This window comes from Coregonus clupeaformis, chromosome 9 (assembly GCF_020615455.1).
Source record: "Coregonus clupeaformis isolate EN_2021a chromosome 9, ASM2061545v1, whole genome shotgun sequence".
NCBI classification, from domain to species: domain Eukaryota; kingdom Metazoa; phylum Chordata; class Actinopteri; order Salmoniformes; family Salmonidae; genus Coregonus; species Coregonus clupeaformis.
Window position 1 is genome coordinate 9,288,163 of NC_059200.1, and position 16,289 is coordinate 9,304,451.

The following is a 16,289-nucleotide window of genomic DNA, read 5'->3' on the forward strand; positions in this document are numbered from 1 at the left end:
GTGCAACTCTCGCTCTCTTGAAGACGGAAGGGACATGGCCAGCGGTCAAGGATGAGTTGATCAGCGAGGTGAGGTAGGGGAGAAGGTCACCGGAGATGGTCTGGAGAAGAGAGGAGGGGATGGGGTCAAGTGGGCAGGTTGTTGGGCGGCCTGCAGTCACAAGTCGCAGGATTTTATCTGGAGAGAGAGGGGAGAAAGAAGTCAAAGCATAGGGTAGGGCAGTGTGAGTAAGACCAGCAGTGTCATTAGACTTAACAAACGAGGATCGGATGTCGTCAACCTTCTTTTCAAAGTGGTTGACGAAGTCATCCACAGAGGGGGGATTCAGCAGGGAGGAAAATGTGGCAAAGAGCTTCCTAGGGTTAGAGGCAGATGCTTGGAATTTAGAGTGGTAGAAAGTGGCCTTAGCAGCAGAAACAGATGAAGAAAATGTAGAGAGGAGGGAGTGAAAAGATGCCAGGTCGGCAGGGAGTTTAGTTTTCTTCCATTTCCGCTCCGCTGCCCGGAGCTCTGTTCTGTGAGCTCGCAATGAGTCATCAAGCCACGGAGCTGGAGGGGAGGACCGAGCCGGCCGGGAGGATAGGGGACACAGAGAGTCAAAGGATGCAGAAAGGGAGGAGAGGAGGGTTGAGGAGGCAGAATCAGGAGATTGGAGGGAGAAGGATTGAGCAGAGGGAAGAGATGATAGGATGGAAGAGGAGAGAGTAGTGGGAGAGAGAGAGCGAAGGTTGCGGCGGCGCATTACCATCTGTGTAGGGGCAGAGTGAGTAGTGTTGGAGGAGAGCGAGAGAGAAAAGGAAACAAAGTAGTGGTCGGAGACATGGAGGGGAGTTGCAGTGAGATTAGTAGAAGAGCAGCATCTAGTAAAGATGAGGTCAAGCGTATTGCCTGCCTTGTGAGTAGGGGGGGACGGTGAGAGGGTGAGGTCAAAAGAGGAGAGGAGTGGAAAGAAGGAGGTTTAAGTGTTCCCTTTATTTTTTTGAGCAGTGTACATATCCTTTTTAAAAATATATTTCCCTTTATTACTTTCCAACCCCACCACTAGTGAACAACAATGCTTAGGCCTCTACTTCAAATCAAATCAACAAAAAAATTGCCACATGCGCCGAATACAACAGGTGTAGACATTACCGTGAAATGCTTACTTACAGCCCTTAACCAACAATGCATTTATTTTTTAATTAAAAAGTAAAATAAAACAACAACAACAAAAAAGTGTTGAGAAAAAAAGAGCAGAAGTAAAATAAAATAACAGTAGTGAGGCTATATACAGGGGGGTACCGGTGCAGAGTCAATGTGCGGGGGCACCGGCTAGTTGAGGTAGTTGAGATAATATGTACATGTGGGTAGAGTTAAAGTGACTATGCATAAATAATTAACAGAGTAGCAGCAGCATAAAAATATGGGGTGGGGGTGGGGGGGCAGTGCAATAGTCCGGGTAGCCATGATTAGCTGTTCAGGAGTCTTATGGCTTGGGGGTAGAAGCTGTTGAGAAGCCTTTTGGACCTAGACTTGGCGCTCCGGTACCGCTTGCCGTGCGATAGCAGAGAGAACAGTCTATGACTAGGGTGGCTGGAGTCTTTGACAATTTTCAGGGCCTTCCTCTGACACCGCCTGGTATAGAGGTCTTGGATGGCAGGAAGCTTGGCCCCAGTGATGTACTGGGCCGTACGCACTACCCTCTGTAGTGCCTTGTGGTCAGAGGCCGAGCAGTTGCCATACCAGGCGGTGATGCAACCAGTCAGGATGCTCTCGATGGTGCAGCTCTATAACTTTTTGAGGATCTGAGAACCCATGCCAAATCTTTTCAGTCTCCTGAGGGGGAATAGGCTTTGTCGTGCCCTCTTCACGACTGTCTTGGTGTGTTTAGACCATAATAGTTTGTTGGTGATGTGGACACCAAGGAACTTGAAGCTCTCAACCTGTTCCACTATAGCCCCGTCGATGAGAATGGGGGAGTGCTCAGTCCTCTTTTTTTTCCTGTAGTCCACAATCATCTCCTTTGTCTTGGTCACGTTGAGAGAGAGGTTGTTATCCTGGCACCACACGGCCAGGTCTCTGACCTCCTCCCTATAGGCTGTCTCATCATTGTCGGTGATCAGGCCTACCACTGTTGCGTCGTCGGCAAACTTAATGATGGTGTTGGAGTCGTGCCTGGCCATGCAGTCATGGGTGAACAGGGAGTACAGGAGGGGACTGAGCACGCACCCCTGAGGGGCCCCCGTGTTGAGGATCTGCGGGGCAGATGTGTTGTTACCTACCCTTACCACCTAGGGGCGGCCCGTCAGGAAGTTCAGGATCCAGTTGCAGAGGGAGGTGTTTAGTCCAAGGATCCTTAGCTTAGTGATGAGCTTTGAGGGCACTATGGTGTTGAACGCTGAGCTGTAGTCAATGAATAGCATTCTCACGTAGGTGTTCCTCTTGTCCAGGTGGGAAAGGGCAGTGTGGAGTGCAATCGAGATTGCATAATCTGTGGATCTGTTGGGGCGGTATGCAAATTGGAGTGGGTCTAGGGTTTCTGGGATAATGGTGTTGATGTGAGCCATGACCAGCCTTTCAAAGCACTTCATGGCTACAGACGTCAGTGCTACGGGTCGGTAGTCATTTAGGCAGGTTATCTTAGTGTCTTTGGGCACGGGGACTATTGTGGTCTGCTTGAAACATGTTGGTATTACAGACTCAGTCAGGGACATGTTGAAAATGTCAGTGAAGACACTTGCCAGTTGGTCAGCACATGCTCGGAGTACACGTCCTAGTAATCCGTCTGGCCCTGCGGTCTTGTGAATGTTGAGCGTGATCACATAGTCATCCGGAACAGCTGGTGCTTTCATGCATGCTTCAGTGTTGCTTGCCTCGAAGCGAGCATAGAAGTGGTTTAGCTCGTCTGGTAGGCTTGTGTCACTGGGCAGCTCGCGGCTGTGCTTCCCTTTGTAGTCTGTAATAGTTTTCAAGCCCTGCCACATCCGACGAGCGCCAGAGCCAGTGTAGTACGATTCAATCTTAGTCCTGTATTGACTCTTTGTCTGTTTGATGGTTCGTCTGAGGGCATAGCGGGATTTCTTATAAGTGTCCGGGTTAGAGTCCCGCTCCTTGAAAGCGGCAGCTCTACCCTTTAGTTCAGTGCGGATGTTACCTGTAATCCATGGCTTCTGGTTGGGGTATGTACGTACGGCCACTGTGGGGACGACGTCATCTATGCACTTATTGATGAAGCCAGTGACTGATGTGGTGTACTCCTCAATGCTATCTGAAGAATCCCGGAACATGTTCCAGTCTGTGCTAGCAAAACAGTCCTGTAGCTTAGCATCTGTGTCATCTGACCACTTTTTTATTAACCGAGTCACTGGTGCTTCCTGCTTTAGTTTTTGCTTATAAGCAGGAATCAGGAGGATAGAGTTATGGTCAGATTTGCAAAATGGAGGGCTAGGGAGAGCTTTGTATGCGTCTCTGTGTGTGGAATAAATGTGGTCTAGAGTTTTTTTTCCTCTGGTTGCACATTTAACATGCTGGTAGAAATTAGGTCGAATGGATTTAAGTAGTCCTGTATTAAAGTCCCTGGCCACTAGGAGCTCTGCCTCTGGATGAGCGTTTTCCTGTTTAGTTATGGCCTTATACAGCTCATTGAGTGCAATCTTAATGCCAGCATTGGTTTGTAGTGGTAAATAGACAGCTATGAAAAATATAGATGAAAACTCTCTTGGTAAATAGTGTGGTCTACAGCTTATCATAAGATACTCTACCTCAGGCGAGCAAAACCTTGAGACTTCCTTAGTATTTGATTTTGTGCACCAGCTGTTGTTTACAAATATACACAGACCGCCACTCCTTGTCTTACCGGAGTCAGCTGTTCTATCCTGCCGATGTAGCGTACAGTGGGGGAAATAAGTATTTAGTCAGCCACCAATTGTGCAAGTTCTCCCACTTAAAAAGATGAGAGAGGCCTGTAATTTTCATCATAGGTACACGTCAACTATGACAGACAAATTGAGGAAAAAAAATCAAGAAAATCACATTGCAGGATTTTTAATGAATTGATTTGCAAATTATGGTGGAAAATAAGTATTTGGTCACCTACAAACAAGCAAGATTTCTGGCTCTCACAGACCTGTAACTTCTTCTTTAAGAGGCTCCTCTGTCCTCCACTCATTACCTGTATTAATGGCACCTGTTTGAACTTGTTATCAGTATAAAATACACCTGTCCACAACCTCAAACAGTCACACTCCAAACTCCACTTTGGCCAAGACCAAAGAGCTGTCAAAGGACACCAGAAACAAAATTGTAGACCTGCACCAGGCTGGGAAGACTGAATCTGCAATAGGTAAGCAGCTTGGTTTGAAGAAATAAACTGTGGGAGCAATTATTGGAAATGGAAGACATACAAGACCACTGATAATCTCCCTCTATCTGGGGCTCCACGCAAGATCTCACCCCGTGGGGTCAAAATGATCACAAGAACGGTGAGCAAAAATCCCAGAACCACACGGGGGGACCTAGTGAATGACCTGCAGAGAGCTGGGACCAAAGTAACAAAGCCTACCATCAGTAACACACTACGCCGCCAGGGACTCAAATCCTGCAGTGCCAGACGTGTCCCCCTGCTTAAGCCAGTACATGTCCAGGCCCGTCTGAAGTTTGCTAGAGTGCATTTGGATGATCCAGAAGAGGATTGGGAGAATGTCATATGGTCAGATGAAACCAAAATAGAACTTTTTGGTAAAAACTCAACTCATCGTGTTTGGAGGACAAAGAATGCTGAGTTGCATCCAAAGAACACCATACCTACTGTGAAGCATGGGGGTGGAAACATCATGCTTTGGGGCTGTTTTTCTGCAAAGGGACCAGGACGACTGATTCGTGTAAAGGAAAGAATGAATGGGGCCATGTATCGTGAGATTTTGAGTGAAAACCTTCCATCAGCAAGGGCATTGAAGATGAAACGTGGCTGGGTCTTTCAGCATGACAATGATCCCAAACACACTGCCCGGGCAACGAAGGAGTGGCTTCGTAAGAAGCATTTCAAGGTCCTGGAGTGGCCTAGCCAGTCTCCAGATCTCAACCCCATAGAAAATCTTTGGAGGGAGTTGAAAGTCCGTGTTGCCCAGCGACAGCCCCAAAACATCACTGCTCTAGAGGAGATCTGCATGGAGGAATGGGCCAAAATACCAGCAACAGTGTGTGAAAACCTTGTGAAGACTTACAGAAAACGTTTGACCTGTGTCATTGCCAACAAAGGGTATATAACAAAATATTGAGAAACTTTTGTTATTGACCAAATACTTATTTTCCACCATAATTTGCAAATAAATTCATTAAAAATCCTACAATGTGATTTTCTGGATTTGTTTTTCTCATTTTGTCTGTCATAGTTGACGTGTACCTATGATGAAAATTACAGGCCTCTCTCATCTTAAGTGGGAGAACTTGCACAATTGGTGGCTGACTAAATACTTTTTTCCCCCACTGTATATATATATCATAATAATCTCGCTCAACCCCTCTGCTGAGCACACCAGACACAACAAGAGAAATGACAATCACACCGAGCACCACAGAAGAGAGATGGGATATGGAGCTTCCCCAAAACCTACAATAACTCAACCCTAGTCTTCGTGCGGATTCGCGGTGGGTAATTACGCACTGTAGCCCGCTGGCAAGGAATTAAACCCCCCAGCAAGCTGGTAGATTCCCCACACAAAAATAACAAACATTTAACCATGCCCAACGTATTCCAAAACATAACACGTCACTAAGCCTATCAGTGGAAAAGGCTATAGCTCCAGGTAGCAAATGTCACTACCCTACCCACATCTCCCACTGAGGTACACAGCCGATTGTACTCACCTCCTCAGACCGATGTCCCAACAGCGAGTAGAGCAAGAGTTTCCAGGCTGGGCAGGGCCTGGAAACTAACCAATGTCTCTCTCCAACGCAGTACACAACCCAAAAACCAAAGGCAACCAATACTGGGCCTATCAAACTAACAACATTTACAAACAAAGACCCTACAGAATTTGACATTAACTCCACGTTTTCTCCCAAACACAACACGTTCAAGATCCCGGACGAACCCCCACTTGTCACGAACCGGCTCAAGTTCGTAACAAAAAGGGAGACACAGTGGAGACAAGAAATACCAAAATATATATTTATTAACTAAAGTAAACTAAATAAACTTAACAATGGTGTGTGTAATCAGTAATCAGTAGTGTATGTGAGTGTTATGCATGCATAAATGTAATAATGCAAGGTGTTGAAAGGTGCCAAAGCAAACAACCAAAAACCACAAAACTACCACAACAAAAATCACTCAAGGTGTCTGCATGGAGAGAGTCTCCCCAATGAATGTGGATGAGGTCCATTTATCCTGGGACACACCCGGGCCCAGGTGTTTCCCATGTAGCTGACAACCCTCCCAACTCCGCCCACCGGCATCCTAATAAGGAAACAAGAGCAAAGAGAGAGAATACGGCAGACAGAGTGGGAGGGTCGTCACACCCCATAACCCTGTGTTTCAGCTGGATGTACTGTACCTCTGTGTGTCTGTAACTAAGACGGCTGCCATGTCTCTGAACAGCACTCACGCTGGCACCCCGTCTACCATGGTCACCAAGGAGCTGGCCAGCCTGTGGCACGTCATGCCCAAGCAGGAGAGGCGTGTCTACTGGTCAGTATCCAACCACTGTGTTGGTCTCTGTACTCTGATATTGTAGTTTGGTAATGAGAGGATGTGCTTAATCAGTTTCATAGAGGAATGTGTGTTTGCTTTATCTCTCTCTCTCAGTCTGAAGGCTTGTCGCTTCAGCCGCCAGCAGAACCGAAACGTAAGGAGTGAGTTCGTGGAGGGAGAGGGAGACAGGGAGGAAGAGGATTGCGTACCCAGCCCCCTCCACATGCTGCTGGCCCAGAGAGACCTGTGTGCTGCATCCAGAGGAGGCTCCTAGAGAAGCTACCTCCTCACACTGACCCTTCACTGACCATATGCACCTAGCATTGGATGTCCATATTTATATCTGTGTCCAGATTCAAATCAACAACACTGTTTATTTAAGAGTCTTACTGTATGAGTTAATTATGGAGTTCTTTGGAGATTAAATTATATTCTCAAACGCAGAGACTTAATCTCTGTGTCTAGCGCACCCCATTTCAACTGTTACTTATTGTTTTCTACTTCAAGTTGAAAGTTATTTATACAAAATGTTCAAACTTGGTTTTACAGATATCATTGATGACCATTTTTGTAGGGAGTTTTGTATTTACATTAAGTGAGGTCTTCCCATGGGTTATAATGCCAAGGCAGTGTTTTACTAGTCATATCGTTCTGACGTTTATTTCATCACTGTATTTATGATCATAATGCAAAGGACCAAATACATTCCAGACTACACAGTATGTAGCACAAAACTATCACTTGCACCATGAACTGACAGATTTATTTATTACCTATTTATAAACACTGAATTTATTAATATGTGGAATGTCTTTGTTTCTATATTACACATTGTGTAAAGTAACATTTTACCAGGCAGGTAAGAACCGAAGTCTTACTGTTTATTGAGTTATTCAAATTGAGAATTTAAGTTTGCTGAAGTGTTTCAATGCATGGTGTCAAAATATGTTTATAAACTAGGTGGTTCGAGCCCTGAATGCTGATTAGCTGACAGCCATGGTATATCAGACCATATACCGCGGGTATGACAAAACATTTATTTTTACTGCTCTAATTACGTTGGTAACTAGTTTATATAATAGCAATAAGGCACCTCTGGGGTTTGTGGTATATGGCCAACATACCACAGCTAAGGGCTGTATCCAGGCACTCCGCTTTGCATCGTGCTTAAGAACAGCCCTTAGCTGTGGTATATTGGCCATATACCACAACCCCTCGGGCCTTATTGCTTAATTATACACTAAATGGCCAAAAGTATGTGGTAATGTTAGCTATTCTAGTATCACTTTGCAGTCCACCACCTGCAAACAGCCGTCAATATAGTTTAAGTGATTATGAGCGGGGAAAGGCCATTACATTAAGCAGTTGAATGTTTTTCTTTACTGATGTGAATACACTACATGACCAAAAGTATGTAGACACCTGCTTGTCAAACATATTTTTCCAAAATCATGGGCAATAATATGGAGTTGGTCCCCCCTTTGCTGCTATAACAGCCTCCACTCTTCTGGGAAGGCTTTCCACTAGATGTTGGAATATTGGTGCGGGGACTTGCTTCCATTCAGCCACAAGAGCATTAGTGAGGTCAGGCACTGATGTTGGGCGATTAGGCCTGGCTTGCAGTCAGCGTTCCAATTCATCCCAAAGGTGTTAGATGGGGTTGAGATCAGGCCTCTATGCAGGCCAGTCAAGTTCTTCCACACTGATCTCGACAAACCATTTCTGTATGGACCTCGCTTTGTGCAAGGGGGCATTGTCATGCTGAAACAGGAAAGGGCCTTCCCCAAACTGTTGCCACAAAGTTAGAAGCACAGAATCGTCTAGAATGTCATTGTTTGCTGTAGCGTTAAGATTTCCCTTCACTGGAACTAAGGGGCCTAGCCCGAACCATGAATAAACAGCCCTAGACCATTATTCCTCCTCCACCAAACGTTACAGTTGGCGCTATGCATTTGGGCAGGTAGCATTCTCCTGGCATCCGACAAATCCAGATTTACACCACTCCAGCTAACGCTTGGCATTGCGCATGGTGATGTTAGGCTTGTGTGTGGCTGCTTGGCCATGGAAACCCATTTCATGAAGCTCCCAACAAACAGTTATTGTGCTGATGTTGCTTCCAGAGGCAGTTTGGAACTTAGTAGTGAGTGTTGCAACCGAGGACAGATAATTTTTACGCACTTCAGCACTTGGCGGTCCCGTTCTGTGAGCTTGTGTGGCCTACCACTTCGCGGCTGAGCCATTGTTGCTCCTAGACGTTTCCACTTCACAATATTAGCACTTACAGTTGACCGGGGCAGCTCTAGCAGGGCAGAAATTTGACAAACTGACTTTGAAAGGTGGCATCCTATGACAGTGCCACGTTGAATGTCACTGAGCTCTTGGGCCATTCTACTGCCAATGTTTGTGTATGGAGATTGCATGGCGGTGTGCTCGATTTTATACACCGGTCAGCAACGGGTGTGGCTGAAATAGCCGAATCCACTAATTTGAAGGGGTGTCCATATACTTTTGGTCATTTTGTGTATGTTCTGTAAATAAAACTTCTTAAATTGTTATTACTACTTTGTTGAGTTATTTGAGACAAGTGAACATTTATTTTAGATACCACACAATATAGTATTTTAGATTATTAAAAATATAACATTCATTCTTTGAACAAATCAACAGTAAAAATCACATTGTGTAGCTCAGTTTTTCATAATCTAAAGTCAAGGCCACTGTGCCCTCAAACTAAGTGTACTTAGTAGTCCTTTAGAAGTTTTTATTACTTTACTTTGGGCATCTCAGGTTAAAGTATATTCACGGTGCTGGTAATACAATCTGGTAGTTATTACTCAGCCTTCTCCATACCAGAATTTATGAAATTTGAAGGAATGTGACCACACAATCTGGCAATGTACAGAGCAGCAGGTCTCTAAACAATTAACTTTCTGTTGTGTAGGTAAAGGAGGACAGAAGTTATGAGTCCCATTCATCACTTCATAGTGGATTCCTACTGGAGGGATTTTTATATATATACACATACAGTACCAGTCAAACGTTTGGACACACTTACTCATTCAAGGGTTTTTCTTTATTTTTACTATTTTCTACATTGTAGAATAATAGTGAAGACATCAACACTATGAAATAACACATATGGAATCATGTAGTAACCAAAAAAGTGTTAAACAAATCAAAAATATATTTTATATTTGAGATTCTTCAAAGTAGCCACTTTTTGCCTTGATGACAGCTTTGCACACTCCTGGCATTCTCTCAATCAGCTTCATGAGTTAGTCACCTGGAATGCATTTCAATTAACAGGTGTGCCTTGTTAAAAGTGAATTTGTGCGTTTGAGCCAATCAGTTGTGTTGTGACAAGGTAGGGGTGGTATACAGAAGATAGCCCTATTTGGTAAAAGACCAAGTCCATATTATGGCAAGAACAGCTCAAATAAGCAAAGAGAAACGACAATCCATCATTACGTTAAGACATGAAGGTCAGTCAATCTGGAACATTTCAAGAACTTTCTACGTTTCTTCAAGTGCAGTCAGAAAAACAATCAAGCGCTATGATGAAATTGGCTCTCATGAAGACCGCCACAGGAAAGGAAGCCCCAGAGTTATCTCTGCTGCAGAGGATAAGTTCATTAGAGTTACCAGCCTCAGAAATTGAAGGCCAAATAAATGCTTCACAGAGTTCAAGTAACAGACACATCTCAACATCAACTGTTCAGAGGAGACTGCGTGAATCAGGCCATCATGGTCGAATTGCTGCAAAGAAACCACTACTAAAGGACACCAATAAGAAGAACAGACTTGCTTGGGCCAAGAAACACGAGCAATGGACATTAGACCGGTGGAAATCTATCCTTTGGTCTGATGAGTCCAAATGTGAGATTTCTGGTTCCAACCGCCGTGTCTTTGTGAGACGCAGAGTAGCTGAACGGATGATCTCCACATGTGTGGTTCCCACCGTGAAGCATGGAGGTGGTGTGATGGTGCTTTGCTGGTGACAATGTCAGTGATTTGTTTAGAATTCAAGGCACACTTAACCAGCATGGCAACACACCATTCTGCAGCAATACGCCATCCCATCTGTTTTGGGCTTAGTGGGACTATCATTTGTTTTTCAACAGGACAATGATCCAACACACCTCCAGGCTGTGTAAGGGCTATTTGACCAAGAAGGAGAGTGATGGAGTGCTGCATCAGATGACCTGGCCTCCACAATCACCCGACCTCAACCCAATTGAGATGGTTTGGGATGAGTTGGACCCCAGAGTGAAGGAAAAGCAGCCAGCATATGTGGGAACTCCTTCAAGACTGTTGGAAAAGCATTCCAGGTGAAGCTGGTTGAGAGAATGCCAAGCGTGTGCAAAGCTGTCATCAAGGCAAAGGGTGGCTACTTTGAAGAATTTAAAATATATTTTGATTTGTTTAACACTTTTCTGGCTACTACATGATTCCATATGTGTTCTTTCATAGTTTTGATGTCTTCACTATTATTCTACAATGTAGAAAATAGTAAAAATAAAGAAAAACCCTTGAATGAGTAGGTGTGTCCAAACTTTTGACTGGTGCTGTATATCTACATTTTGCAGACAATAACATAAAACAATGTTTTCCTCCACCCCTCTGTTCAAGTTATCCCTCTCTCCTCTTAGTGTTGTTGGTCATACTCTCTCTAGGCATCATTCCTGGGTCCACGTTGAACAAGTCTGAGTTTACAGAACTTTTCATTGGAGGAAAGAGACTCCTCCCACAGGCGCTGGTTGGTCTCCCTCAGAATCGTCACTTCCTCCATCAGGGCCATCTTGTCCTGCCTCTCCTGACCGTCACAGAGAGAGAGAGAGAGAGAGAGAGAGAAAGAGGTCATTGGGGTTATTTAAAAAGAGATGCTGAGGTATTCAACACATGGATTTAATGATGACAGATGGGGGTTGTGTATCTGAGGCAGAAACCTTCTCCAGGTTGCTCTCCAAGTGTCTCAGCAGCACCTCCAGGTGGTGAAGTCTATCAGACAGATCACTGGGCACTTCACTATAGAGAAGAAAAACATCTTGTTAATACAGAATAACTTAAACACAAAGTTCATGAGGGGAAAAAAATAATGTGCTGAAGGTTAATTAAAATGCACAACTCCATAGTGGCACACTCCATACTATTCCCATGTGTGTTTGAGAATGAATAGCCAGCACTTACAGGACCCACAGTTTCATTAAGTCAGAGTAGAGCCATTATGAGTGTGTGTCCACACAGTAAAGGGAATGGGACCATAGGGAGAGTACCTTCTTAGTGCGGGCTGGGAATTGTATCCCTGAGGAGTGTAGTAATTGGGTGGGCAAGCAGCGGGTCCACCCTCTGATCCATGCTTAATGGGCTTGCTGGGGAGAATGGGCTCCACTGTCCTCTGTGCTACAAACATTACAAATAAATGCACCATACACTGACATCACAACAATCCCTGCATATTCTCATTTAGTCTTAAATGCCATGCATCTCACAAACATTCATAGGCAAGCTCAGGCACATGGACATGCTTCTTGCACACATACTCTCCTACCCTCATAGGCCTTGGCAGCGTTGACTAGGTTGCTCCACTCCAGGCTCCCGGCAGGGTCCGGTAGGGGGATGTGCCCAGAGTCCCAGCCCTCTGTCAGGGACAACTCAGAGGCAGACAGGTCCTCCAGCCCCACCAACCCTGGGCAGTCAGACACTGGGGAACAGGCAAGACTATAGTCCAGGGGACCACTGTCTAGACTGATCTCTGTAGAGAGGCTATGACGGCAGTACTAGAGGACAGGAGGAACAGGGGCTGTGGTCAGTCAAATGTGTAAATGAACATTCTTGAACTTTAAAGGTCCAATGCAGCGGTTTTTATCTCAATATCAAATCATTTCTGGGTAACAATTAAGTACCTTACTGTGATTGTTTTCAATTAAAATGGTCAAAATGAAATGAAAATAGCTTCTTAGCAAAGAGCAATTTCTCAACCAATAATTTTGCTAGGACTGTCTGGGAGTGGTCTAAGTGGAATGGAAAAACGGAAAACTAGCTGGCAGAGAGGTTTGGAACTCTCTTTCTTATTGGTCAATTAACTAATTTACCGCCTGGTGATGACACCAGGCAGGCCAAAATTCCTTCACACAAAACAGGCTGAAATTTCAGGTGGTCTTTTCAAACAGCTCTTACACTAAAAGGCCATTATCATCATTTTCACAATTTCACAGTATTATTCCAACCTCATAGTGTGGAAATATATATAAAACACAGGAAAATCACGTTTTTGACTGCATTGGACCTTTAAGGTTCGTACTCATATTGAATTTGAGTATGTTAGAACAATATTTAACACCTGTGCATCTGTGATGCGTGTCTAGGTGTGTGTCTAACTTACTGCATCCCTCCCTGAGTCCTCTGATGTGTTGTCCGGTATGATGAGCCTCCTCAGTTCCTCCTCTAGATTTGTTGTCTTGCGGGTCTGTCGCGGAGAGGGAGGTCCCCGCAGCGAGGCCAGGACACGTGGCTGACCAAACACGTTCTGGGACGTCATGTCCACCTGTCTGATTACAGAGTGGTACTCAGTAATCAATAATCATTCTCAACACGCTGCAAATCCTGTTTGGATCAACTCAATAGAAATCCTCTTGGAACCTTACTCTGTCAACTCAGATCACATACCCTTTTCTCTAAACATTATAGAACTATAATCAAATTACATATTAATGAAGTAAGTACTTGATACATGCACTATACAACTGCAATAATATAGAATAACTTTCTGTCTCTCTCTCATGCTCAAACTCACCTCTTGATGCTGTTACTGTGAGAGCTGTTGTTGGTCTTGATGGTGTTGCTGTCTGTATTGGTGTTGTCCTTGTGCTGCCAGGTTATGAGTCTCCTATAGACAGGAGTGGGACTGAGGCTTGGCTGGTAGACCGGCTTGGGACGAAGGCTTGGTTGGTAGAGAAGCTTGGGGCTGAGGCTTGGCTGGTGCTGCTGCTGGTTTGGTCTGCGCTGCTGCTGGTGCTGGAAAGGCTGACTCTGGTGCTGGTCCTGGCTCTGCTGCTGGCCAGACTGGTTGGAGTCCGAGGGGCGGGATCTGATAGTGGCTCTGAGCATGTGAGGTTTGTCCACTGTGGTAGTCTTATATCCCTGAGGGCTGCTGTAGACACTGCAGGCAAAACAAACACACACATATCAGAACCACAGGTAGAGCACAAACACAGACACACACAGCAGCACACGCACATGGCACGCATAGAGAAATTATTGAGACTTACCCAAGCATTAATCCAATCATTTATTGCTGCCACGATGCCCCACCCAGTGTGTTTGTATGTAACAGTTGTGTGTCATACAGTGGTGGTGGTGGTGGGGGTTGGGGTCAGTGAACTCAGAATACTCACACACATCAATCTATACCAGGGTCCCTCCCACTAGTGTCTCTGTCTCACTATGCCTGTCTCTCACCTGTGTGTCTCTTTAGGAGAGTATGTGTGCAAGAAGCATGTCCATGTTCAATTGCAGCTATGGGAGAATGTATGATCAGACTGGTTTGGAAGTGTAAAACTGAGAGTGGGGGAGAGAGAAATGCATAAGCATGATGGTAGTACTAGGCACCCTTGTTCAGCCCTAACCTTGTGCAGTCTAGAGGACTCTCATATAACACCAGCAAAACTCATTGCCTGGTTAAGCTGAGCTAAGGCTTCGCTATATGAGAGGAGGGACTGTCCAGAGCTAATTGTTAATCTGAGTGTGGTCAATGCTCTCCTTGTTCAAACATAGCTGCATTGTACTGCACTGGGATTCAGAACTCTGGGTTGCACTGAATAGCACAGATTGAACAAATTAATGTTGAAGGAATTCATCAAATGTAATCAATTGCTTTTTTTCTGCAAGACCTTTTATATTCTATTAATATCAATCCATTATTTTCCTGTCCATTTTAACATCCCAACCATAAAGCATGTATCAACCAAATCAGTGACCATTCTTCTGGTCATCTTCAGAGAACAGGTTGTAAAACTTTATTGTTGCAAAAGTGTCTCGACTAACCCCCACAGGTTAGTGCCTACAGGCCTAATGCCAGCACATAACTACAGCAGGCTATCTGTGGTCAAGACCTCCTGTAGCTCAGTTGGTAGAGCATGGCGCTTGCAACGCCAGGGTTGTGGGTTTGTTTCCCGCAGGGGGCCAGTATGAAAAATGTATGCACTCACTAACTGTAAGTCACTCTGGATAAGAGCGTCTACTAAATGACTAAAATGTAAATGTAAGACCATCAGCAACATTTCCAAAAGCATCCCTCAATTATGGCCACCCACAAAACAGCAGGATAACATAGTCTAAGTACTTATTGACAAGAGTTATCAGTCACCACTGATGTTCTGTTGTTTTGGCAACAAAATACAACAGACACGATTACACAGTTTCTCAGCCATCATCTGCACATCTACCGGTGTGCTGCTAGCGAGCTACCAATCCTGCCTACTAGCACACAGTGTCCTTCGCTCCTGCTTGCCTAATACCTACCCTCGCTGTTGTTAACAGAACAGCAGGAAAACAGTGCCCTACAAGCGGGGGCAAAGGAACCGGTTGGCATCCAATGTTATTGTGCATTACCGCCAGTCTGTTTAAAAATGGACCAATAGAAGTATAAAGTGGGGTTCCTGCAAATGCAGGAATGCCCACATACAGGAACGCCCCGAATTGCGTGCCGCAATTGCACCCTTCTAAACTATTCATATTTCATGACGTCATAGGCTATGTTGCCTGTTAATATTTGCTGAGTAAACCATGTAGATCATATAATAGCCTAGCAACAAGTTATATGAAATCCACACATTTAAAAACAAAATTGTTGTCGCAGATGTATTAAACAGATCTGTCACTGTTGTTTAATTTCACCAAGGTAAAATTGGTTTCATATTGGATATTCGGTTCTCTCTCATCAATAGCTATTGAACCAAGCATGCCATGACTATGATAATGATATATTCTGAATAAGGGGAGGATGGACAAAAAAAACACAGCTTTTTTGGGGGGGACATTTAGATTTGAATCTAAAATACCATCACTATGAAAATTACATATTCTGAATCAGGGAGGATGGACAAATATCCACAGCGTTTTTATTTTAGAAATGTCATATAATTCTCTGCGACTTTCAATCTTTAGTAGCTCTTACACACAGCGTGCCATGCCTATGAAAATGACATTCTGAATTGGGGGAGGATGGACAAATATCCACAGCTTTTTGTTGTTGTTGAAATTTTTGTATATATTTTTGTCAGCTTTCAATCTTCAGTAGCTCTTACATAAAATGTGCTATGATTATGAAAATGATCTATTCTGAATCTGGGGAGGATGGACAAAAATCCACCGTTTTTTTTTAAACGTTTATTTATTATATATTTTTTGGGCTTTCAATCTTCAATAGCGCTTACATAAAATGTGCTATGATTATGAAAATGATATATTCTGAATCTGGGGAGGATGGACTAAAATGCACTGCTTATTTAAAAAATATATATTTTGGGGGGGCTTTCAATCTTCAATAGCTCTTACACAAAGCGTGCCATGACTATGAAAATGATATATTCTGAATCAGTGGAGGATGGAAAATAAAAAA

The 16,289-nt window shown here is 44.2% G+C and overlaps 2 protein-coding genes across 2 annotated transcripts; one reads left to right on the forward strand and one right to left on the reverse strand.

Moving 5' to 3' along the window:
• Positions 1-6,505: 6,505 nt before the first annotated feature.
• Positions 6,506-6,997, forward strand: LOC121574357 (meiosis initiator protein-like). The gene is made up of 2 exons (XM_041886976.1): positions 6,506-6,667; positions 6,785-6,997. The coding sequence occupies exons 1-2, from the start codon at positions 6,564-6,566 to the stop codon at positions 6,942-6,944; spliced, it is 264 nt and encodes an 87-aa protein (XP_041742910.1). The 5' UTR covers positions 6,506-6,563; the 3' UTR covers positions 6,945-6,997.
• A 4,190-nt stretch (positions 6,998-11,187) lies between these two features.
• Positions 11,188-14,179, reverse strand: LOC121574183 (signal-induced proliferation-associated 1-like protein 3). Its single transcript, XM_045222709.1, has 7 exons — positions 13,939-14,179; positions 13,464-13,829; positions 13,053-13,218; positions 12,219-12,447; positions 11,944-12,070; positions 11,617-11,695; positions 11,188-11,483 (listed from the first exon to the last, which is right to left on the reverse strand). Exons 1-7 carry the CDS (start codon positions 13,956-13,958, stop codon positions 11,340-11,342), a joined length of 1,131 nt encoding a protein of 376 aa, XP_045078644.1. The 5' UTR covers positions 13,959-14,179; the 3' UTR covers positions 11,188-11,339.
• Positions 14,180-16,289: the final 2,110 nt, after the last annotated feature.

Excerpts from the sequence above, each read along its gene's own strand:
- LOC121574357 (XM_041886976.1), top strand. The coding sequence starts at position 6,564 with ATGTCTCTGAACAGCACTCACGCTGGCACCCCGTCTACCATGGTCACC. Across the intron at positions 6,668-6,784 it reads CAGGAGAGGCGTGTCTACTG|TCTGAAGGCTTGTCGCTTCA; the intron begins GTCAGTATCCAA and ends TCTCTCTCTCAG.
- LOC121574183 (XM_045222709.1), bottom strand. The coding sequence starts at position 13,958 with ATGATTGGATTAATGCTTGG. Across the intron at positions 11,696-11,943 it reads TCCCAGCCCGCACTAAGAAG|TGAAGTGCCCAGTGATCTGT; the intron begins GTACTCTCCCTA and ends TCTTCTCTATAG. Across the intron at positions 11,484-11,616 it reads TGGAGAGCAACCTGGAGAAG|GAGAGGCAGGACAAGATGGC; the intron begins GTTTCTGCCTCA and ends TGTGACGGTCAG.